The sequence below is a fragment of the Meles meles genome, chromosome 5 (assembly GCF_922984935.1).
Source record: "Meles meles chromosome 5, mMelMel3.1 paternal haplotype, whole genome shotgun sequence".
Taxonomy (NCBI): Eukaryota; Metazoa; Chordata; class Mammalia; order Carnivora; family Mustelidae; genus Meles; species Meles meles.
In genome coordinates this window covers 59,540,461-59,561,407 of record NC_060070.1, presented here as the reverse complement: position 1 = coordinate 59,561,407, position 20,947 = coordinate 59,540,461, and the positions used below count along the sequence as shown (strand labels likewise).

The following is a 20,947-nucleotide window of genomic DNA, read 5'->3' as shown; positions in this document are numbered from 1 at the left end:
TTTTTTTAAAGATTTTATTTATTATTTGACAGAGAGAGAGCATAGGTAGGTAGAATGGCAGGCAGAGGGAGAAGCAGGCTCTCCACTGACGAGGAAGCCCCATGTGGGACTCGATCCCAGGACCCTAGGATCATGACCTGAGCTGAAGGCAGCCGCTTAACTGAGTCACCCAGGTGCCCCAAGGCCTGGAAATTTGCCCATGCCAGTTATTGACTTCTTCTCATGTAATTTTTTTCCCCCTGAGGCTACTGTAGTTCAAAGAATTATATATGTCTGTCCTAATTATTATGCATAATTTTAATGTATTAAAGTTATGGTCTTCCTTTTTAAAAGTAGTCATAGAAGTTAGATCCTGTGTAGTTATAAAGCATTTTGTTTTGAAAACGTATTTAAATTTAATGGCTTCAGAGTCAACTTCTGTATTCCTCCTTGTGCTTTGCTCCTAGTTCAACATGGAAAGAAGGTAGGAAACCCAAGAATTTAAAAAATGATGGAAACGTGCTCCACATAGTACAGTGGAGCTTGCAGTATGAAAGGTAGTTGATACAAGTCACCAAGGTAATTCAAGCTTAGCTCTTCGATTAGTAACAGGAAATAGAATCTTCAGGGTTAGAGGAAAAGCGTTAAGAATCTGAAAAAAATAAAATAAAATGAGTCAGAGAAAACAGCCTTCACGTTAGTTATCAAGAAATCTGGGCAGAACGGAGGGGCTGGGGCGGTTGAACAGTAGCAGGAAAAAGGGTTTGGGAGACTTGCAGAAAGCTGTGTTGGTGATGTAGTGTTTAGAGCTACTCAAAGCGTGGTTCTGACTGGCAGAAAGTGCAAGATGTCCCAGGTGGCACTGACTCCTCGTGAAGGGATGGCTGGGGAGAGGAAGCACATCTTTAAAGAAATTTATGTCAAAATGGTGTTCAGTGGTCCATCGCATTGAATCAACACACCTCTACTGAAAACTTATTATTTAGCATGCACTGTAGTGGCACATTTCTCTTATTCTTTGAACTTGAAAACCTTTTCTTGTTGATCTTGCTATGGGTCGCTGAGCATGTTCTGATTTACCTGATTAAATAAATGGTAACAAGACTTAGGTTGACTTCTTCTGTTTTCCCGCACTTACTTTATCGTTCGCTTTGTCAGATTTGCAACCCTTCCACAAGATTAAGGGAATTAGTGGTTACAGTGTCATGTAATTCTATTCGGTTTGAAAAGTTATTGAGGCATACATTTCCCTGCCTTTTTAACCTTTGTTTATTTGTTAGAAACATTATCCCTTAGGTGGAATGATGAATCAATAGTTCTTTTGCCTGAAGTCCAGTAAAATCAAAGCCTTGTTTAATTTAAAATGTTATAAATCATATTTATGTTAATGTTCTTTCCTTAACATTTAATTGGAGATTTTTTCTCGATTAGCTCACCAAAATGTTACAAGGTTCCTCTGTGGCTGTCTGCTATTTGAACAGAGAGGCAACTAATTAGAATAATAGAACAGTGTGATTGTCATTCCTGCACTTTTTATGGGTTGTCTTTAAAAAGGGATTTTTTTTTTAAGGAAGGTATACCAAAAATATATTTGTAAGTATTAGACCCATACTCTTCCTTAAGGCACTTTTTCACCTCATTATCCAGATACTCCTTTATTCTCTATCATAATACCAATCAAGAAATGGAATATTTTCCCAAGTTAAGAAAACCTCTCATGCATAAAAATTCAAACTGCTGAAGCAAATATATCAGGGGATGGCTTTTAATTTGACAAAAAATCTGCATGACAAAAGAATTTCCTGAAGATTACTTTAAATATACGGGCCCTTAGAGTGCTGAGCCTGGAATCAAAGAAGGTTCTAAATTTTAAGCATGTTCTTTTATGGGCACACCTGTTCCTAATATTCCGATGTAAATGGTAACTATTTACATGTGTGTCCCAAGGTGGTGGGTAAATGAAAACTGGCTTGTGAATTACTCATGTTTGGAAATGTTGGAGAAAGATGAAGATGGCTAGATCTACTCTTTGTCCAGCCAATCTCTCATCCTCCTTCCATCCCAGGCCCAGAGGAGAGGGTGGGAGGGGAAGCAAAAATCTCATTCTAAGAAGCTCACTCCATAGAAAAAAGGAAATGCTATGGGATTTTTTTCTCTCTCCTATTAGAATTTTTCTCTCTCCTATTCTAGTTCTTGATACCTTTAGAATTGATCAAATGGTCAATTATTTGTCACTCAAGCAAACTGGCATGTTTAACTGGATCCTTAAAGCCCGTAGGTTTTATAGCAGTCATTTCTGTGAATTGTGACTCCACTCACCCTTGTTCTTCATGAAATCAGGGAGTGGTTTTCCAGGCATTTCATGGATAGCAGAATATGAGCTCCTTCAAAGTAATATTTTTATGGCACCTAGTACGCGAGCCATATAATAGATGCCCAAATAAAAGATGGCATATATTGCAATTGTTAGACTTTCTGAGGAACTTTATTGTTTAAATATCTGTTAAGAATGTAATCTTATTTATGGTAATATTATTACTACTGGTTTAACAATCTTTAATTAGCGCTTACCATATGACAGAGACTATGCTAATTATTTTGCTTCTGGTATGTCACTTAGTCTCAGCACAAATCTTTGCAATACAAGGTATTATTAAAATGCTCACTTTATACGTAAATAAGTGGATTAAAGACCGATTAGACTCTTGCCCAGGGTTAATGGGTTGACTTAAAACTTCCCACATTATCATTGACTCATCTTCTCTGTCACTGGCTTTTCCACTGTCCCCTCACTAATAGAATATTTAAAAACTACAATCTTTCATTCATTCCTGTTACAGTGAAGATACTCCCATCATTCATTATTTTTTAGTTATAGTACATTTGTGAGCAGCACAAGCTGATGATCTGTTCCTCATTTGGGTGAAAAATTAACCAAGACCAGAAAGGAGAGACCTCAGGGGAAATAGATACAATTTTGAGATAAACACTGTTTTGTTTCGGTGTTAAAATTTAACTCTTAATACCTTTGCACTATTTACTCAACTGTCCATGAAAAGATAAATCTTCTACCTCATTTCACAAGAGGGCAGCACTTTCTTTTAAAATTTAAAGTATGACTCTTAAAAAGTACAGTCAAGTTAACTTGTTGTCAAGAAGTTAAGCTTGAGTGGTTTACAGAAGAGGGACTGGAACCTCTCTGAAGACATGTATGAGTAAGAAAAGTACGAAAATCTTTATAAAGTAACTTGGGATCCTTTCAGCAAATGGAAATATTAAAATATCCCCTAGAATTTTTTTATTTGGAAGTTGAATGAGATTAACTACTTTGGTAACTTTGTAAACATATGTGTCTGCCAAGATCATGATTTTCTCTTCAATTGTAAAATGACATTAAGGATGAAAAATTTTAATAAATTCTAATTGTTTTTATTCCTGTTAATTAACAACTGTTGAGCAATGATTGTATGTTTAGCATTCTTTTGGTTATATGGGGGACAAATAAATTCAACTTTTTTCCCCCTTTCTCTGAAAGAACTTGCTCCCTATTGGGGTTGGAGGGAAGATAAATTGACAAAACAGCCTGTAAACAAAGCAAGGCAGGCTGTAAGAAATATAGAGGATAACAGTGCAGCATGATAGAGAGGAGTGCTATTAATAGGAAGTTGTTGAATTAAAGCTTTAGCACAAGGCTTTGAGCAGAGCAGGGAAACTGAATTGGACCTTGTTGACTAGATGAAATTTCCATGGATTGAAAAAAGGGAGGCTATTGTTGAAGAGAAGAGAATCCTGTCAATGGAGGAAAAAGTAGAGCGTGTCTTGGAGAAAGTTAGAAAGGCATATATCCTTGAGAATATTGTGAAGAAATCATGCCTGGCATTATTTGTATAGTGAGGCCATAGCCATGTGTGTCTACATTAAAATTAAAATTAACTAAAATTAAACAATTACAATTTAGTTCCTCAGGGATGCCTGAATGGCTCAGTCTTTTTAAGTGCCTGCCTTCATCTTGGGTCATGAACTCAGGACCTGGGATCGAGCACCACATTGGGCTCCCTGCTCCGTGGAGAGCCTGCTTCTACTCCCTCTACTTCTCCCCACTGCTTGTGCTCTCTCTCTCTGTCAAATAAATAAAATCTTTTAAAAAAAAATTTAGTTCTTCAATCACACTAGCTACATTTCAAGTATTCAGTAGCCATCCTACTCTTTTGGGCATCAAAGATAGAGAACATTTTCATCATCACAGAAAGTTCTATTACTTAGTGCTCCATTATAGTTTAGATATTTTTGCATTGGGATATGGAGAACATTGAAGAAGGATAAAGACTTGATATGGTAGTATGAAAAACTTTTGGATTTTAAGCTGTAAGCAGGGAATGAGCTTTTTATTTATTATTGTTGCATGCTTTCTAGGGACCAAACACAGTTTGCCAGATATAAGGATATTGTATACATGTTCTAAAAAAGTCATAGTTAATTTTACATTTGAAATCAGCTATTACTGTACTAGTTTTATAGATGAAACAATAGAGGGGGAGATAAAATACATGGGTTTTTTCTTAGTTTTTGGAGAGAATTTAGTTTGGTTTGTCATGCTAATTGGAAACAGGAGAATTTGAGGAAAGAGAGCATCAAGAAGTGTGGCTTCAATCAATTCTGTTAGGAGGGGAGTGACAGAACTATAGCAAGAGGGTACCAAATAATATGAAGACATTTTGATACTTAAATAGTTGGCCACTGAAGTATATTGGTTATTCCAAGTTGTGTGAAGTCTCAACATTTTATGAGCTTAATATACAGGTATATGCGTATCCAATGACAATTTTTTGGTTGTCTACTATGTGTCAGGGACTGTTGTAATCTCTGGGGGTGCATCAGTGAACAAAATGGGAGGAGTATTGTTACTTCAGGAACCACTTTGCTAACATGACAGATATTTTATTACTTAATATTGCTTTTTAATAATTTGTGATCAGTGAACTTTTTTATAATATCTGTATTTGTTTTTAAAATTGTGCTACTAATAATAGCCAGTGTTAACACTTTACAAGTTATGAACATTTTGGTGAACATAAATGGGAATATTAAGAGAACATACACATGCTTCTCAAAATAATTTATTGTAATAATATAGTTATCAGAGTTTTTATTAATTTAGGGGTAATATATGAAAACACTCCTGGTAATGCATAGAATTGTATTAAAGTCTCAGTTGTGCTATAATTAAAATTATCCAACTGTCAATGAATTTTTGTTGAAACTAATGACCAATCAACTATATGGTGCTGGTCAATGTCTTTCTTGATGAGAGTATTTGAGTGTTTGCTGAAGTGTGAGAGGTTCATTTTACAAAGAAAAATCAAAGTCTAGACAAGGGTTTGAGTGTCTTTTTCTGGGTCAGGCAGCTGGATAAGTGTTATTACAGATCAAATCACAACCCAGGTCTCTTAACTGTGAGTGTTGTTGTTTCTTATTTATGCCATGAAAGATATAATATATTAAGGCTGGGATGTAATAATATAAATAAGTTAGTTCATATGTAACATTATTGCTTTCTCACATTATTAAGATGGTTCTACATTGCTTTTCAGACTATTCTAGTAGTAGTAGGATCTGATTCATAATTTCTAATGAGAAAGTTATGTTCTAATGATATAAGTTCTTGTCATTCTGAGCCATAATCATTTCTATAAGAATATGTAGTATTGACTGAAAGGTAGTTAAGAGGCATTTAAAAAAATATGCTACAGCTAATCAGAGCAACCATTGGCTCTGGGAGTGGGAATAAAGATGGGTGGGATGAGTCAAAGAATATGGAAATTCCTCAATATCTTGTAGCAACATTTAGATTACATTTAAATTTTCTAAATTTGTTTCATATTTTCCAGTGTTGTGCTGTCTTTGTAGCATCCTTAATAGCATGCATCATGTTTTGAATCTACTAATTAATGGCAGGTTTTTAACTTATGAGTGTGTAGTTGGTTTTTGCACATTGCCAACAGTCATTCTAGTGATCAATAAGTCTAGTCATCAAGATGTGTTATAAATTTGGTAAAAGAGGAATTATAATTGAACAATGAAATCAGTTTTATTATGTGGCTCTCATCAGTTACAAAGGTATTTCTGAAGTGATATTTTTAAAATATTTGTACAGTAGCAACATCAGTTAAATATTTGTTCAGCTTCCCAGGCTTACAATTTTGTTGCCCATACCTGTCCTGGAAGCATAAATACTAGTTCAGTATTGTGCTTTTAAAGTCTCTATTCCATTGTATTCATCCCATATTTTTATATTAAAGTTAAAACACCTGCCAGATCAAATTCTGGATTTGTTTGTTTGTCTAAATTCAATTAATTAACATAGGATATTATTAGTATTAGAGGTAGATTTCAGTGATTCATCAGCTGCATATAACAGCCAGGGCTCATTACATCACGTGCAAGTTCTGGATTTAAATGGTGCTTTAAATTCCTGGGTTTGGCAAAGTTAAAGTAGAACTGGAGATTATAAACCTCTCTCTGTCTAGAAATGGTCCTAAAGAAAAATGTGCCTGAACTCAGTGTCTGATGTCTGCTTTAGCTGTAATAGTACATCTCCCTTTGTTAGAGCAGCCTTCACAACACATGAATCATACTTCTCCGGACATGAAAAGCAGGGCTGCCTTCCTACTATTTTCTCTCTCGGTACTATAACTTAGGTCCATGAGCGAAATTGCTAATTGTATTGCACCATCGCTGCAGTCAGTATAAACCCCGACACTCAGTCAGCCCCCTAGGTTGGATTATATAGCTCAGATTAAAAGAGGAAATGATGCTTCAATTGCCTTCAATAAGCCAGGCTAGATATTCTCTTGTGGGCATATGTCAGTTGATTTTTATAAACATACCCCAAAATTATATACCATAGAATATCAAGTGTTAGATAACAGAGAGAGGTACCAGTTTCCTTGGAAAGAGAATAGTTTGAATTGTATACTGCCGTTTTTAGACACAAAGTTATTATTTGAGTAAGCCCGAGTCACTAGTTATTGAGTAACTTACAAGAACAAAAAGGCTTTGTCTCCGCTTTAAAAAAGTTTACCATTGACAAGCCTACTGCTGTGGAAGGCTTATTTCTATTGAGAGCTGATTTGGTAGAATGTCAGACCATCTGGCACCTCCAAACTTCTGAAACTTTCCGAAGCAAAAATGATTGTCTGTGGTGGCATTTTCAAATCTAATTATTCCGCCATTAAAAAAATAGATATTTACCCAGGAAGATAAAAATTATTTTAGCTGGGAATTTCCCATCTATTTATTGACTTAATTTTGCATGGAAAAAAGTATCATGTGCTTGTGGTAAAATTTTCATGCACTATAAAATACTGAACATGTCCTGTTCAAGACACTCAGATCTCTATTCCCTCTCCCAGTGGTGACTATCATTGCTGTCTTCTTCACACATCTTTCCAGAGATATCATCTGTGTTTCATATAATATACTTTAGCATAACTGTATCGTGCCTCCCCACCCCCCTGTTTTGGCTATATATATACATATCCTATATACTTACATATTATTTGAGATTATTTCTTATGAGCACATAGGAACCATCTGCCTCTTTTCCATCATGGCACAGCATTCCATTGTGGGAAATCTGCCATAACTTATTTACATAGTTGTCTACTGATGGACATTTAGACTGTCTTCACCTTTTTGCCCTATCAGATGAGATTTACTGAGCATCCTTGTACCTGTATCTGTACACATGTTTGCAAATTAGATTCCTAGGGAGAGAATTTCTGACTCACAGTTTATATAATTTTAATGTTTGATGAATATTGCTAAATTATCCCCTAGCCCCTATTTGACAGATTTTTAAAAGTCAATTCTGTTGCTTCTAATAATCTCCAGGAAATGTAATGGCTCAACTTAGTTCTATCAAACATAGGGATTCTTCATTCTGTGATTAGCCTATTGATTTCATTATGAACTACATAATACATTGCCTGGGCTCACTTTCTATATGAAAACTTTCGTAGAATAAACAAAGACATAATATAGAACTCATCGCTCAGAGTAAACATATGAAGGAAGTGAGATAAAAGCACAGAAAGTAAATATAACTAAGGATACTTAGGAAAAAAAAAGATGATAGACTGTCTTTTGGAGGAGCCGTATTTGTAAGTCCGAATGGCTCCAGTGATAAATGTATGGGCAGGTTATTGGTGAGACTAGTGAAGGTGAATCATGAGGAGGGAGTCCAAGAAAGTTTGTGGTATGATTTGGCAGAGAATTCCAAGATGGACGCTAAGCAGAGAGATGGCAGTATCGTGGAGCAGTGTTGAAGCAGGAACTATGCTCTGAATGAACTGGACTTCAGGCATCAGAAAAGCCCCTCTGCTTAGGATTACACACAGAATCATAGCTGTTGTCACTGGGTCAGTTTGAGCTTCCTCTGGGTTCACTTAATGTCCAGTTCCTTCAGTACATATCCACATTACAGGGGTAACGCCCTCCTGAGGTTAGTATCAGTTTTTTCTTGTGAGTAAAAACAGCACCTACGATTTTGATTCATCTTGACATGTTCACTATTACGAAAATTTATATTTTAATTTTGGCTCTAATTTTCTAAATCTGGATAGCTGAAGAAAATTAGAAAAGTCTTTACAAAACCATTAGAAAACCTGTAAGAACTTTCTCCAAAGCCCTTTATGATTTAGTTGCATATCCCACAGGCTTCTGCTGTCAATAGACATCTGGAATGACGAGGCTTGGCTGCCTGGGATGGTTTCACTCTTGTCTGATGCTGCATATTTTTTAGGAAGGATATGGTTTTGAAACATTAACTTGTCTTGGCATTATTTTTAGTCACCTAATAAGGAGCTCTCTGAATCATTAAATATTTAGAAGTTTGCTGAAGGATGACCCCTGCACCTGGTTGGCTAATTCAGAAGCAGATCAGCTGGCATTTCTCTTTCTCAACCTTACCTCACCCGTCCACTCCCCTTAAAAAGAAAAAGCTCTTTGTGCCTTTTAAAATGTCTTGTAGAATCTTCTGGCTGTGGGTTATGGAAATTTAAAAAAAGGATTGAATCTTTTTTCCTGTGAAGTATAATTTTTATTTCCCAACGGCCACCTGTAAAATTACCAGAATAGATGACATTATTGAAGAGATGAACATTAAAAATAATTCTTTGTGTACAAAGCATATCGCCTGAACTTTCTGGGATAAAAGGAGAGTTCCGCCTTTCATCAGGGGGCTCAGGCCTCCATTTTAGGTTGAACCTTCTGCCCTTTAGGGCTGTATTTTACTTTAAATGGCTACCAGCTGACAGACTTGGTTGCGGGCTGATGTGAGCCAGAGAGCTGTAATGCCTTGAGTAGACTCGTCTTAGTAGAACTACAGCAGCAGCAGACAAGGAATTGAAATCTTGGACCATGATTTGGGTCTTGCAGCCATTTTATTTCTGAATTATAAACCCTGAGTTAGAAGAGTTAGGAAAAGGAGAATTGTGTATGTTCTTTTCGAAGGCATTATAATCCGGATCGTTCCTTAAGTCCAAATGAATTTATAACAAGGACATTTTTCTCCCCATGCCTGAAGCTCTTGATTTTGAACGACGATGATGTGCTGATTCATTTGTCATCACCTGTTGACCTCCAGATGCTTCCCTTTAGATGTTCCCAGGAAGCTTTTTTCCCCCTTTTCTTTTTATTCTTTATATTGACCAGTGTAAAAAGAAATCCATCAGGTTTTGGATAGAAAAGATACTTTATGTATCTTTACGGTTTTTAAAAATCTGAACTCTATGTTTAGACTACTCTACGGGTAAGACATAAATTGCCTTTCAGCAAAGCATTCCCACTGCTCTGTTTGCTTTTATTTGACTGAACCCTAGAGAGTGTCTTGTTGCCTTGATGAAATTGCTAAATAAGTAAGTCTTCTTTTAATAAATTAAGTGAAATGTAGTTTTTAGACCTAAGAAGTTCTTAATTAGCTTCGCCTTTGAAAATTTTTGCCAGAACCATATGTATATACCTATATATATATACACACATATATATACACATATATACATACATACATATATTATATACATATATACGCATCTATATACGTACATACATATATTTAGCTCTTTTTATTTTGGCAATGGAATGCGGTTTTATTAAGTAATTCAGATTTAGATTTTACTGATCCCATTGTTGAGTTTTCCTGTGCTTCTGTTCTGTAACATGTGCTTCCTCGTGGAATTGCATGTCTGTGTTTTTGGGACATGGCTTATTTAGCTGGAGAAGCCTGGCTCAGTGTTGATCTGCTGTGGGGATTGGCAGTGTTGTGTTTTTTCCACCTCTTGAGGACTAGTGCACAATTTACTTGCACACTAGTTTAGACTGGCAAAGTGTCGCTACTTCAAATTTCATCATCCGATTTACTAAGTCTCTCTAGTGATAGACTGCTTTCACTGGAAGACTCTATTTTTTCGTGTTGATGATTGCAGGATTATAGGAGATAATGTATCAAAGAGGTACTTGGTAAAAACAGAAATGGCTGTGGAGATTGGAGATGTAAGGTGTGTTAGCAAGATGGTATTTTGTATACAGAGTTTAAACTGAGAAAGTGTTTTTATTTACAGATATCAAACAAATAACAGTAAAATGTGCTTACAGTTATACAAGCAATTAACTTTTATATTTTACAAGTCTCACTTCTCATGTGTCACTCAGTCATCAAAGAGCATAGCACTTCTAATATATTAAAGTTTAGCTATTTGAATTTTATAGAATATTTTTGAATTTTTTATATAAATAATTTGTCTTTAAAACTTTACATTTTTAATGCCAATTACATGTCAATAAAATAATATTTTAGTTGCTTTTCAGTGTTTTAGTGAGATTATAATTACGCTGTTATTAAAATTGGCTAAGAATTAACTTTTTTTTCCTTTCGAATGGTTCCATATCGATCCACTGAGTATTTTTTTCCCCTTTTCCTCCCAAAGAGGGTGTCATCATAGCCAAGTTTATCAGTAGCTTAGTTTTTGATATTTTATAACTGTAATTCGGGAGCTTTATTTATGTATTTGAGCAGAGGATGCCTGTTCTGAGAATGGGTGTCAGGCATTTGCAGGGATGGTCAGAGAAGCTAGCGCTTGGTATAGAGACTGACTTCTGGACACTGCACTTTAGAATTAATTCCAGGTGGAAACATACTCTTCCCCTCTTTCTTTATCCTCTCTTTGTCTCTTCCAGGACACAGGTACTTGTCATGCTTTCGGGAAGATTCCCTAATATGAAGGGTGATCCTTCTTTTCCCTGATAGAATTAGCCTTGTCTAAAGAGAGAGGATATTTGGAGTTCTAATAACCTAATCATTCTTGCTCTGGTATAAGGACACTTTAAATGTAAGACTCACTTTAGAGAAAGACTGTGGTATTCTCTGTTGTTCCACAGAGTTTTTATTTAATTCATTCTTCTGATACGTGCACGGGGGGATTGCATGTTTGCACGTGTCTCTGATCACAATCATCCAGCACCCTGGGTGGTAGTTGGAAGTTTGCCCAGCTGAGGAAGATTGTTCTTTTTCGATCTCTCCTTTATTTATTTATTTTTTGTGGTGGTGGTGCTGCTGGTGGCTGTGGTGCTGGTCGTTCCTTTTGTCTTGTTTTTATGTAAAAAGTTTATTTGTTGCGGCTGAAAGCTCTCAGCATGTGGCCCCAGAGCCCTTACAGATCTGGGTCAGCCTGGTCAGTTCCTGCATAAGTTTCTCTGCTCCATTTCCGATGATTGGTCTTCGTGCTGATGTCAATGCTTTTTTGATACAGACCGCACAGATTAATTTTACGTATCATACTTGTTTCTGAAATTAATAGTGCGTGTGTCTAAATCTGAATTGGGCACTTTGAGGTGAAATACATTCTGCTAGAAATCTCATAATGCCATGTCTCCCTAGAGACATGTTGGTTTTATGAATAAACGATGAAAATATTTTAAAAGCTTGTTAAATTTTGTATAGATTCGCATATGTAAAACACATGCTATGGAAATACTGATATGAAAATAAGCTGGGAATGAAAGGGAAAGAAAAGTTGTTTGCAAATCCAAAAAATAATAACCATATTGTATATTGTTCTCGATAAGTTTCTTTGTTTTCTGTTGTTAATCGAATCTCTTTCTCCCTATGATCGAGTGCTAACAATTTGATATTTAAGTAATTCAAATAGCCTTTTAGGAGATACATATTCTAATTTCAGGCTTTTTTTTTTTTCCTTTGCTCTGTAACCTGATTCAAAAAGTAAACTTAGTCATAGTAAGATTAACATCATTCCCTGTGTGATCATGTCACCTTTAAGAACGTTATATATATTTATGATGAATTTCTGCACAGCATGAGAGAAATATATTTCATATGGACATATCTGTCAGACTTTTATTGGTATACTAAATAGCTATGTAAGGCAAAAAGCAAAACCACATTTTTGCTTTGGAATGATGTCCTTAGTATCAGTGCCGAGAAGATATCATTTGGATTGAACTTTTTCCTTTAAAACAATTACACTTAAAAATTTACAGAAGTGTTTTTGTGAGTGGCAGTAAAAATTTAACATCAAAAATTTAACATTGGACGTAATTGGTTATTACTCACATTTTGGGTATTTTCACTTAGATTTTATTTCAGAAATAAGCCAATTCTCCACGTGAAACAGTCTGAGTGCCTTTTAGTAGTATCAGTGAGATACTTTCCTTCCAAGTATTTTCCCCATCCCTTCCCTGTCCAGACCTTTTTAGAAATAGTACAGCTGACCACACATATTGTGTTTGGTGTTTCACCTTGTTTTGTACACCCACCCCCCTTTATTTTCGTGGGTGGGCTCCAGAGTGGAATATAGATCCCATGATCTGTTGGGGGACCGATACAATTGGAGAGATACCACAGGGCAGTTTGGGGAAGGGAGGCCTCCAGGAAGTGGGAGTGAGCTTCGCTTCAAACCCTGTGAAGGGCGGATGCTGATTAAAATAATAAACAAGTGTTGGAAGAGAAGTGGATTACCACACTACTGTCAGATACGTGAGGGGACCAGCGAAGCCGCCTCCCACTGCCCTCCCCTGCAGCAGACTCCGCAGAGCGGGGCTGGTCGATCTGTTGCGGGAACTTCTCTCCAGACAGACAGAACAACTTTTCAAACAACTTAGTTCTCTTGCACTGACAGCATCCCTTAGGGACAGCCTGACCTAGGGAAAGGGACTGAAACTAGCTTGGTGGTTGCCATAGCAACGCAGGCTGCGGTGTCTGGGAGAGTACAAGCCGGTGGCCTCTTGTCCCGTGTTTGGGTGTTTCTTCAGACAAGAGTACACTCCTTGCTGTTCGAACTCTACATAAGTCATGCTCTTTGAAAACTGGCTCTTTACCCAGGACTTTTTTTTTTTCTTTTTCTTTCTGAAACCAGTCTGAATGGAGGAAGTTGGTAATACTTGGCTTTTTTTTTTTTGGCTTTTTTTTTTTTTTTTTTTTTGCCTTCTCTCATGCAAGTTTCCAGGATATAGCTTCTTTTTGCTGTGTGTAATTGAGACCAAACTCTAAGCCTGGGGCCCAGGAGAGAACAGTTGTGGGCTGCAGGTCATTAGTGAGGTGAGCAGAAGGGAATCCTGGGCTTCCCAGAGAAAAAGGAGACCATGCCAGCCTCGTGGAACAGAGCTACCAGAAATTATAGAAGCAGGTCTATTCCTTGCGAACTCCGAAGTCCATGAAAAGACGGACCCACGGTGGGGTGGCTAAAATGTCCCAGCGCAAGCTGCTGCTGCTCATGGACCATAGCTCAAAGGCAAGGCTTGTAAAGGATTTTACAAAGGATTTTAAAGTATAGCCAGAAAAGATACGGATTTTAGAAGTTAAAAGCTGTTGTCGGAAGGAAATTCGCCAGAAAGATGTAGGCTTCAAGGGCTACTGGACGATGATTGGTTTGAACTTCAGCTTACGGGAATTGCTGACAAAATTTGAAAAGGTATGCAGAACGTGGACTTCATGAATGTACCTTTTTTTCTTCCTTGTCTGTTTTTTATAACTATGCATTTTCATGGTAGTCTAGTGACTGGTTATTTAATTTCTAAGGCATATTTGATTTGATATCGTCTTTTATATATATTTTTTTAAACTAAAGAGCAAATTAGCAATTCTTTCCTTTGGTCAGGAGGACTTCTCATGATGCCTGTCAGTTTTAGAATTCCACATCAGAAGAGATCCTTTGTACTCAAGTCGACTGGTAATTTAATTGAAAGTTATTTTGGAAAGAAAAAAAAAAACAACAACAAAACAGCAACAACACTGGGTTTTCATGCCAAAGTCTGACTTCATCGGGCATGGGTTCTGTTTTCCAGACCCCTCAGGTTCCTCTCCCTGCAGTTGGTGGAGCCCTGCCTTTCCCAGCCTGCTTTCTGAAGATTCAGTGCTGAGCTGGGAGATGATACCTCCCTGTGACAAGGGCACATCCGTTCTTAAACGTTTTCTTTTTTATTTCTGAGTGTCTGTTTTTTACGTGGAGTGCTTGCATGCACTGTGAAGCTTTAACGCTTGGATCATTAATTTTGCACTTAGTTCTTTTTTTCCGTAGGAAAGTTCTTGGCACACTCTAGGATTGAGCCCAGGCTGCCAAAGCTACCTTACATTTATAGTTAAACAAAACAGAAAACCTCAACGTGCTGCTCATGGGCTCCTGCCCTTCCTTAGCCTATGGATGCCAAGCACTTATCTTCTTTAAACTTCCAATATGGAAATAAAAAGAAAGAAGTGAAATGATTTCACTATGTGCATAAATCAATTATTTATCAGTTGTTAAAGATGTGCTCAGTGGCTTTTACCATGAATACCATGGTTCGTTACAAGTACAAATATAAGCGAGACTATACTGAGTCATTAAAGAATAATGGGCTTTTTTTTTTTTTTAACGGAACTGCAATTGCCAGAGGAAAAAGGTGTAAAACCATGTCATTTGAAAACTTTAGAAGCTTTTCCAAAACAATCACAGTCGTTGCTTCCCTCCTGGTGATAGAAACAGTGTAGTGGGAAGAGTATAGAGAAAGAGGAATGTAGCTTCCCCTGCCCCCATCTCTCCTGCACCCCAACTGTAGTAGTAAGGATTGCAACACAGGGTGCACTTTGACCTCTCACTTTAATATGTTGTTAAGCACCTAAATTCCTGAGAATAGGGATGGTTTCCCCTTGCTCACCATTTAAAAGGGTCAGAGGAGGGAGAGAATAACTTTTTTTATGGCAGCTGGGAACAGCAGGTGACAAACTATGACCATAAAGAGGTCTGCTAGCTTGGTTTGTATAGATTTGTCTGTTTCTTCCTAAAAAGGTATAGGGCATATGTTACATGAATAATTCATTACTTAGACCCCCTGAGAGGCAGTAATTGTAGGCAATAGCTGGACTTTTTGTATTGTAATTGCGGCTATTAGTCTTAAAAGCCTAGGTCAGATACCAGAGGTTAGTAACCTGCCTCAGTCTTCTGGCTGTTTTATTGGCAAAGCTACATGTTGTGGACATTTTAGTATATTTTCTCTCTAACTCCCAAATCTTACTATCTGCCTATTTCTTACTCTTATTTTAGTAGTTGAGTTGACAGTAAAAGAAGTCTGCTGGCTTATTCATATCAAAAACTTGATTTGGGATTTTTTTTTTTTGGAGACAAAGGCAAAGTCAAAGAAACAATCCTGCTGCCATTCACAATCCGAAGTTCTCCATATATGTTTACTTTTGTATTAGACGCCTTTGTAAAAATCTATGTAAAAGTTCATCTCTTCACCATATTTCATTTGTAGAAAGTTGTCATACATGAAAATATTTTTCTTCAAGTCAAGTATTAAAAAAAAAACCTTTGTGTATTTTCACAAAAGCAGTCTCATATAGCCTTTGCTGCACTGATTCATTGCCAGGAAAACTGGTGTTATGGAAGGGTACTTCACACCTCTCAAATACAGCTGCCTCCCTTCCCCCAGCTCTGAAAGCAATAATGCCATTTTTAGGGAAGGACCAAAGCCTACTGCTGTAATGCAAAAGCCACATGATACCTTCAGAAGCTGAAGAACAGTCCTTCCCTAGATCTTTTACTCTCAATTCCTTTAGACCTGTTTTTTTTCCCTCTGTATTAGTGATCTGCTTCTTTTATTATTATCGTTATTATTATTATTCTGTTATGTTAGTCACCATACAGTACATTGTTAGTTTTGGATGTAGTGTTCCATGATTCATTGTTTGTGAGAAAATATGGACCATAGTGATTTAGCACTTCTATGTCAGTGGTTGAAATTCTGCAGTCTGAGGTTTAGTATATCATAGCCAAAGGTCATTTTACTGTGCTCCTGAAGCCATTGCAGGCTTTAAGAACACGAGGGTCCGAAGTTGGGATGTGATGGGTCTTCCAATGATGGTTAATCTGAAAAACTGTAGACTGCTCAGTAACTGAAATTTCCAAACGACTGCAGATCTTCACTATAACTTCAAGACAGCATGTTGTGAGAGCAATTGAAAAGGGGAATTATGGTTGACATTTTTGAATTTTAGAGAAATCCAGTGGTCTTGTGATTTATGTTGGGTATCCATTCCTACATGAGTATTTGGCACATGATTGCAATCTGTATTTTGGTTACCTAATCTCAAAATGGATGATGCCAGGATTGTTCTCCCGCATAGGCGGGGTAGACAGATTACACTTGGTACTCATTCCTAATCTCTTAGAACCAGGAAAAGCAATGCTGAGCTTCCCTGGGAATCCAGAAGGCAGGAGGCATTCTCTACTGTTCCCTCAAAGTGACAGCTCACCAGGGATCAGGAAATCCCAGCTGGCAGAAACCATGGGTACCCCTGGGGGTCCTAAAGGGAAGTTTGAGACTGGAACTTCTTACCAAGGAAGGATGACCTTGTGGCAAGATATGCTTGCCAGCCAGCAGGCCCTTTTCCTCTAGCCAAGTGAGGAGGGTGAAAGGCTGAAAAGCTGTGACCACATGCACAGAGATTACTCAGGCCAAACTCACAGCTGACTGGGCACAGAAAGCTGGTCCACCAGAGCACCCCTCTGAAGTCCTGCCTATGGGTTGGTTTTAGTGCCCCCTCTCCTGATTTTAGTGAATGAATTTTCTTCTTGAAAGTACTTCACAAAGGAAGTATCTGATGGTTTCAGTGCCCAATTCTACTGTCATACTTGAGCCATTTGCATTGTGTACTGTCCCTTCTATTTACTTAGTAGTCACAGAGGATAGAGTAATGGACAGTTGTAGCTCAGTGACATTTTGAGTGACTGTTGTCTTTTATTAATTTATGCGGCTCTATTGCCAGGTGATTAATGATAATGATAGTTTTCTAACGGTGTGTGTGTGTGTGTGTACACGCATGCAGATGTCTTTAAATAGTTCCTACTGCCTTGCTTAATCCTTTGGGGAAATCGACTTCCCATAGTGACAGAGAGAAGGCATTCAATGATAAATTTCCTTTATAGCATTTACCTCCTTTAGGATGAGTACTTTTAAAAATCCTAGCTTAAAGCTGTATTTTCCTGCTCAATTTGCAATGTTTAATTTTAAAACAATGTGTACATTAAGACACAGTAAACTTCCCATTTCAAGGTCTACTTATTTGTTCAACAGTTAGCAAATATTTATGAAGTGCGTAGTAGGTACAGGCCCTGGGGTGAGTGCAGGGATGGAGAGGGGGGATAGGGTGGACTTTCCCTCATTGAGCATATGGCCTAATGAGAGGATACAGACCTTAAACAAGGAACATGTTTACTACAAGTGTGTGATTCAGCAAATGCAGAGGGAGTTATGAGAGTAACAGGTAGCCCTAATTTAGTCAGGCACAGAGAAGTCTTTCCTGCAGAAATGACATTTAAACTGGGACTTAAAAGATGAGTTTGAGGTTAATGTAGGGGAATGTGGACGAGGGAGGAAATTGAGAGCTTTCTGGGGAATAGGACAGCTCAGGAGGGGAGGAGTTGGGTACTTTAGGATTATAGTTTTAAACATTTAACATGCCATAATTTTAGGGTTTTTAAACCTGTTCACTTTTGATTATGGTGTCTGATTTGGGGAATGAAGGCGGGGCAGTATTTTGGCTACATGAAACATTTAGTAACTGCCCCTAAGAAGCTTGTGTTCATGTCGGTCAAATGTGGGGACTCCAGGAGGGAGACCACTGTATTTTAATTCACTAGGATATTAATATGTTTCAGTAACAACTGGTGTAGATTCAAGGATTTGGAACAGTTTTTGGTTATGAAAGATATTTTGATTAATAGCAGTATTTGCTGTGTTGGAATTTAAACTGTAGTTTATTTATTGATTCTTTATCATTGCAAGTTGGCTTGTTCAAATTATCTTGGAAGGGCAGTTAATTGTGAGCTTGTTCAACGTAGTGATTTAACTTTTTTTCTACTCTGTTGTCTAACATATTTATAATCATAGATAATGGGAAAAGAACATTACTGGTACTGATTTCTTACTTTATAAATGCTGTTATAGACCAGGTAATACTACTTTCTGTTGTCTGTCTAAATGTGATTCCATAATTTTTAATAGAGTGATTAAAACCTATGAGATTAGTTGTTGAGTGAAAATGTAGTTTATAAATAATTAATTGATTATTTATTGAAATTAATAAATTAATCATAATAATTTGTTGAATAATTAATTACAATTCCTCACTATCCCAGAAGCTTCACAAAAGCTTCAAAGCGTATTTACATATCACATAATGACCTTTGATGGTGTTATTTGGTTGTTGTATTATTTTTAGGTAATATCTGACTTGTTTAAACAAAGTTATGATTCCTCACTTTCAAAACCCAAATCTCTGGCAACAATCCCACTGAGCTCCTATTAATCAACCCCAAACTGTCTCTGAATTCCAGTCTTGTTTTTGAAAGGAACACTGGGTTTCTTTTCCCCTAATGGTTAACTTTGTTGATTTAGCCCGAGCCTTGGAATACGGTAGGGAAGTTGTAGCTGACCTCACCTCTTCACCTTCAGAAATATAATCCAAATAATGAATATAATCCAAAGAAACATTTTGGCTCACACGGTTATAGCCACTACTTGATTATAGAACAGTATAAAGAAGTAAAATGTGTGTGACATACATTGTAAAGTGTTCGCATATAATAATCTCTGTGGGTTAGGTAATTAGATAAATATCCAGATAAGGGCAGAATTGGTATGAAAATGTCAGTTACCAGATAAACAAATAATATTTTCCATTATTTATGAGGTTAATTTTGACCTGGCTAGCGGATGTTGTAGGCAAGCGAATCTCTGTGAGCTTCATAGCCATCTTCGGGAAGGCCGTGCTGACAGTGTACATCTTGTGATTTTGATGGTGTTTTTGTCTGTCGTCCTCTTATCCTAACCACTGGCTTCTGCTAACCTTCTACATTCTGCTTATATTGTTAGAAGGTATGTTTCAACAGAAACCTTAGATATCCCTTTGTCTTATTTTTAAATGTTAGTTCAACTGCTTGAATGCTTTGTGTTGGCCTCTCGGTGCACATGACCGGCTCATGCTAAATGCTTGGGAGAGCATTGCTTTGTGCTTCTGCATGGATTACATGCCCATAACTAATTATCAATAATGATTTTGTGCTGCTTAATGTTCAGATGGTTTGCGGGTGACAGAGGTAAGCATTAGTAGGGCAAGTCCCTCAGCTTTTAAACCCTCCTTCATGGAATTTCAATTTATTTTAGCATTTGGTGCTCCATCAGGGTCATGATCTAACAGCCTCCCATGCTGGCATCTTGATTTTAAAACCAGTGCATCCTTGTACAATCATCTAATTCATTAACTGCATGGAATTCTAAATTTCCAGTGAAAGATTAGGCGGAGCTTTGTAGTGCAAGAATCTAAATAATTTTAGGTTCCCATATTAAATTTTTTAAATGAAGAGATTGAGCAAAATGATTACTGCACTCCCGTCCAATTGTGTAATTGTCTGTTTTTCCTTGGCATTATGGTGGCTAATATGCCAATCAAGATGAACTAGATACTTTCATTCATGCATTTATACATTTTATCTATTGACCTATCCCTATTTTACGGTAGGCTTATTCTGTGTAGCAGAGATCGTGAAGAATACAGAAGAAATATTAAGATGATTTTTTTGACTTTGGGAGCTTTTAATATATTTGGCCAAGTAAATATGCTACCCAATGTTACAGAAAACGGAATAATGTATACTGAGTTCTTCAACCACTTTCTGGTTGTTAGTTGTTTTTTTTTTTTTCCCCCTGCTTTTTGTGGTGGTTCATGTGTGGAAGGGTTCTTCACATACCGAAAGTTGCATTCCAGTATGAATATATGGTGATTGGTAGTCCTCTTAACCAACCCCTGATAGAAGTACCTACAATCATTGACTGACCAGTGATGGAGCTCTGTTCTACTCCATTTGTCTTTGTGGCTGGGTTGAAAAGGCATCACTTGATTGGATATCAGGAGCCCAGTCTGCTTTATGTTCTTGGTACACAGATTTCCTGATGTTGTAGAATACTTTTGTGAAAGTTAAATTAACAACTATTTACAGATGTTAGTACACTTCTGTCTTCCTACTTCTCTTGACTATGAAAGGAAGCAAATATGCTGGGCTACTTTAGGAAGTAGTGGTTTGAAGTTTCCTTGTGATTTTTGGTGTGGTTCATTCATAATAATGTTTAAGAAACTATGCAGGAGGGGCGCCTGGGTGGCTCAGTGGATTAAGCCGCTGCCTTCGGCTCAGGTCATGATCTCAGGGTCCTGGGATCGAGCCCCGCATCGGGCTCTCTGCTCCACAGGGAGCCTGCTTCCTCCTCTCTCTCTGCCTGCCTCTCTGCCTACTTGTGATCTCTCTCTGTCAAATAAATAAATAAAATCTTAAAAAAAAAAAAAAAGAAAAAAAAGAAACTATGCAGGAAATTTGAGTCCAGATTTATGTTGGCAATAGAGAGCAAAGAGTTGCCTTCCTTG

General features: G+C 37.2%; 1 protein-coding gene across 6 annotated transcripts in view; it reads left to right on the top strand.

Annotated features, from left to right (window-relative positions):
* The window catches only part of UTRN (utrophin), a 505,495-nt gene that overhangs the window by 329,814 nt on the left and 154,734 nt on the right, over nt 1-20,947 (top strand). The window contains exon 1 of one of the 6 annotated variants that reach the window (XM_046006022.1): nt 13,545-13,964. The exons of the other annotated variants lie outside the window; for them this stretch is intronic. Within the exon in view, the coding sequence (XP_045861978.1) occupies nt 13,914-13,964 (51 nt within the window). The 5' untranslated portion in view covers nt 13,545-13,913. Of the gene's footprint in view, nt 1-13,544; nt 13,965-20,947 lie in introns of those variants that run through there. 6 annotated transcript variants of the gene reach the window in all.